General features: G+C 45.9%; 1 protein-coding gene across 1 annotated transcript in view; it reads right to left on the bottom strand.

Annotated features, from left to right (window-relative positions):
• The window catches only part of LOC114067903 (ras-related and estrogen-regulated growth inhibitor-like protein), a 9,396-nt gene extending 5,846 nt beyond the window's left edge, over window positions 1-3,550 (bottom strand). The window contains exons 1-3 of the mRNA XM_027903657.1: window positions 3,499-3,550; window positions 3,339-3,395; window positions 873-946 (exon numbers count right to left, since the gene is read on the bottom strand). Of these exons, the coding sequence (XP_027759458.1) occupies window positions 873-946; window positions 3,339-3,395; window positions 3,499-3,550 (183 nt within the window). The remainder of the gene's footprint in view (window positions 1-872; window positions 947-3,338; window positions 3,396-3,498) is intronic.
• Window positions 3,551-3,743: the final 193 nt, after the last annotated feature.

Genomic DNA, 3,743 nt, shown 5'->3' with positions numbered 1-3,743 from the left:
CTGAAGACTTCAGCATCTTTAACACAACAGTTTTTTCAATGCTGTGGGGACTGTACAGCACATTCAGGGGTGGGAAATGTGACTTGTGTGTGTGTCACAGCTGTTTCTCAATGGATGAAAGGACAGCGAGCTTTGTACAACATGAATCCAGCTACTAGAGGAAAACCTCAGAGAGCAGGAAGATTTCAAGAAGCAGAAACAAAAATGGCATCTCTTCCTTCCCCATTCTAATCTCCTCTTGAGACCTGCTTTTCTTCCCCAGCTCCCATTAGGTACAGGACCTCCAAAATCCATCTAGTCCTATCAGAGATAGGCAATACTGCCTCTATCTGTTACCTACTCCTATGCAGGCACTAGGAAGTTGGGAAGAAAGCAGCAAATGGCTAAAGTTAGGCCTTGTTCCTCAGCAAAAACTAGTACAAGACAGCTCAGAGAGTGCTAACAAGAGGAGCAGCAATGTCTACTTTGACTACTTCTGCAGACATTCAGTAAACTACTTGCTTTGTAAACTATAAACTATGTAAAATTTCACCCATTTAGGGTATTTGAGAAAACTGCATGTAATCCAGTAGCTTATATCTGTGTTTACCTATGTAAGGCAAAAGTGGTAAAAGTTATTTCTGCTAGCAATATTCCACAATGAAAAAGCATTTACAAAAAATCTAAACAATGAAGGGCTTCTTCTATGAAATTGGAAAGTACTCAGCAGGTCTGAGCCACAGCAACTATAAAATTTCAGTTGTTAAAAGAAAACCAGCAAGGACAAATTCCAACAGCAGGCAAGAATTTTGTAACCCCTCAACCCTTTTTTACCATATACACAGATAGAATGAAGAACAGCCTTTCTTTGCCTCCCTCCCACCAATTCTTACCTGTGAACAAGGGTCATAAATTTCCAGGTGTATCTGCCTCCCATCCAGGCACAAGTGTTTAGTGTAGATGCATTCTAAAAGATAGACAGTATCCAAAGAAAATCGGTGTTAGTGACTTGGGATGACAGTGAAAAGAAAAGGCAGCAATATTGAAATTGAATAATACTGAGGGTTACATGAGTACTGTTTGGTTTGGTTGTTTTTTCAAGGGGTTTTGTCTGTGATTTGTTTCTTTTGCAAGTAGGGTGGGGAGTTTGGCTTTGTTGGGGTTTTCAGGGTTAGAGGCTTTTTTTGTTTGATGTGGTTTTGGGTTTTTTTATTATTATTTTGCAGGTGTGGGGGGTTTTGTAGTGTTGTTGACTGGCTGTTTGCTTTTTCTTTTTTTCAATACACACTGGAAACAAATATATTTCATTTTACAACAACCAACCCCTTAGGCAGACCAACACCATTTCAATTTGGTGCTCCCATCAAAGTTTGATGAATAATTTCAGATCATAGCCTTCCTCTTCCAAAATGAAAGGAATGGGGATGCACAATGCTCAGAATCAACTAAGTGTTCAGGATCATTCAGCTTGATACTAAGGCTCAGGATTATGAAAGTAGTCAGCCAGACTATCTGTAGTTTTGATTCTGCACAAAAGCCATTAATGAGAAATACTATTTATTTACCATGACATCTGATGCTTTAACAGTTCTCATAGAAGGCAGCATTAGACCTACAGTATTTACAGGATCAAGTCCTTAGGATTTAGTCCAAAAATATTTCTGTAGTGTCAGTTCTCAGATTTAGGACTCTCCACCAGCACCAGCAACACTGGGAACACTGTTGCAGACAGACCATCACTATTCCTTTCATTGGCAGGCTGTTCTAAGCAAGTGTGACCAGTTTGTGTTCATTACTAGCTGTCAACAGGCTTTCTGCAGTATAACTTCTCAGTGTCTGAACCACAGAGACATGAACTGGTATTTGCCCTACAGAAAATCCACTTAAAACTTTGTAATGAGGGGTAGGTCTATAATCTCTGGAATTCGGCATCTTCATCTCAGGATCATGTTAATCTTAAGCATTCTTCATGCCCATCGTAAGAGTTCATCTGATGATGAACTGTCAGTCCCAAGCATCTCAGAATATAAAATCTGCAGCCCTTGTTTAATTATGATTGTTTCCATAATTAAACAAAATTTTAGTTAATGTTTTGACTCCACATACAGTGGTATGATCTTTACCACCTCTATTCCCACTTCCCTCCCCTTCCTCCTCTCTAGGAATAGTGCTAAACTTATCTTCCAACAAACATTTGTTAACAAATGAAAATGTTCTGGGGGTTTGACATGCCTTTTCTGAGCCTTCCAGTACTGGAGGCTCAGAACAGGGAAACCTGGTTTTAGTTGTAGGTGGCTTAGCACACACAAGGAGCACAGAGAGCACTATTCAACTTCCATGTGACAGCTCAGACCTAGATCAGCCAGCTGGGACACAAACTGTCTTCAGTCTGTGTTTGTATAGTAACAAGTATTGGTAGAGCATATATATACAACTGTAACTTTTCCTTCAAAATAAGTTAATTTGGATATATTTAATCCAATTCAGTTTAGTACTTCTATTTTCTTTTTTATTTATGGATCACTGGAAGCTACTCTTATCCCCATGAAAAAAAAAAGTGTGGAAAGATTCCCTCACTTCAGCAGGGAAAGTGAGGTAGATGGCAATCTCTCTGACATATTAAGTTTTGTGACTTTTCATCCTCATCAGCTGGGGTGGCAGCACACTTCCGAAGTTGTTTGTTTATCAGTTAAACAGCAATTCTACCCGGGATGTGAAAGTTTGAGTCCTTCTCTGCCAGCTCCCAAGACCTTAGAAGTGTCTTAAGGATCAACGTTCTGGCACGAGTGTGACCTTCTGTCCTCGGTACAGCGAGACTTTCCACAAAGCAATCCAGCCAGCGCATTCCTGCTTCGCTGGGGGTTTCGCACTACGCTTTGACTCAGCACCAGTGCCCGATAAACAATCTTTCCACCTCCCCTCTGGAGCCGAAGAGCAGATATTCAGTAGAACAGGTTTGGGGCGGGTTTGGTTTTTTTTTTACCTAGTCTGTCTCCTTTATTCATCTCCTCTCTAATTAAGCTGACTATAACCCACCCTGACTTCCCACTCGCAGTCCCGTTATCCTCCCTTCCCCGGGAGCGCCTCGCCAGCCGCGGGCTCTGCAGTTCGGGGAGATCCCTGCACAGACACCCCGCTCGTCCTTTTCCCTCCTCAGAGCTTACGCTTAATCAGGACTTCTCGCTGATAACCGAGCGGAAACTTAAACCCTCCCGAAAAAGTTCTGCGAAGCCGCGCTTTCACCCGATTATCCGATCAAATAAGTGCTCGAAGCGTCGCATCTTGCGCTCCCCGGGGGGAACCCCGAGCAGATCCCCCCAGGTCGCCCTCCTGCCCTCCCTCCATCCCGCGGCGCTCACCGGCGTTGGACGCGTATTCCCCGATGAACCGCCGGGTCAGGAACCGCACGGCCAGCGCTGAGGGAGGGAAGCACACGGCAGGTTTAGCGGGATCGCGCCGCCCCCTGCACCAAACCCGAGGCACAGCCACGGCCGGGGGCTCCCTGGGTTTCCCCCTTACCCGACTTGCCGGCTCCGCTCCCGCCCAGCACGGCCACCTTCACCTCGGCCATGCCGCCGCCACGCCGCGCCCGCCGGCTCCGCTGCTTTAAAGTGCCTGCGGCGACACCGCCCCGCATCCCGCCCAGCATCCCACCTCCTCTCCGTTCCCCCGCCCCGCATCCCGCCCAGCATCCCACCTCCTCCCCGTTCCCCCGCCCCGCATCCCGCCCAGCATCCCACCTCCTCCCCGTTCCCCCGCCCCGC

Source organism: Empidonax traillii, unplaced genomic scaffold, assembly GCF_003031625.1.
Source record: "Empidonax traillii isolate 1590-97213 ecotype Southwest subspecies unplaced genomic scaffold, ASM303162v1 scaffold987:size331254, whole genome shotgun sequence".
Taxonomy (NCBI): Eukaryota; Metazoa; Chordata; class Aves; order Passeriformes; family Tyrannidae; genus Empidonax; species Empidonax traillii.
This window is presented reverse-complemented; position numbering and strand designations above follow the sequence as displayed.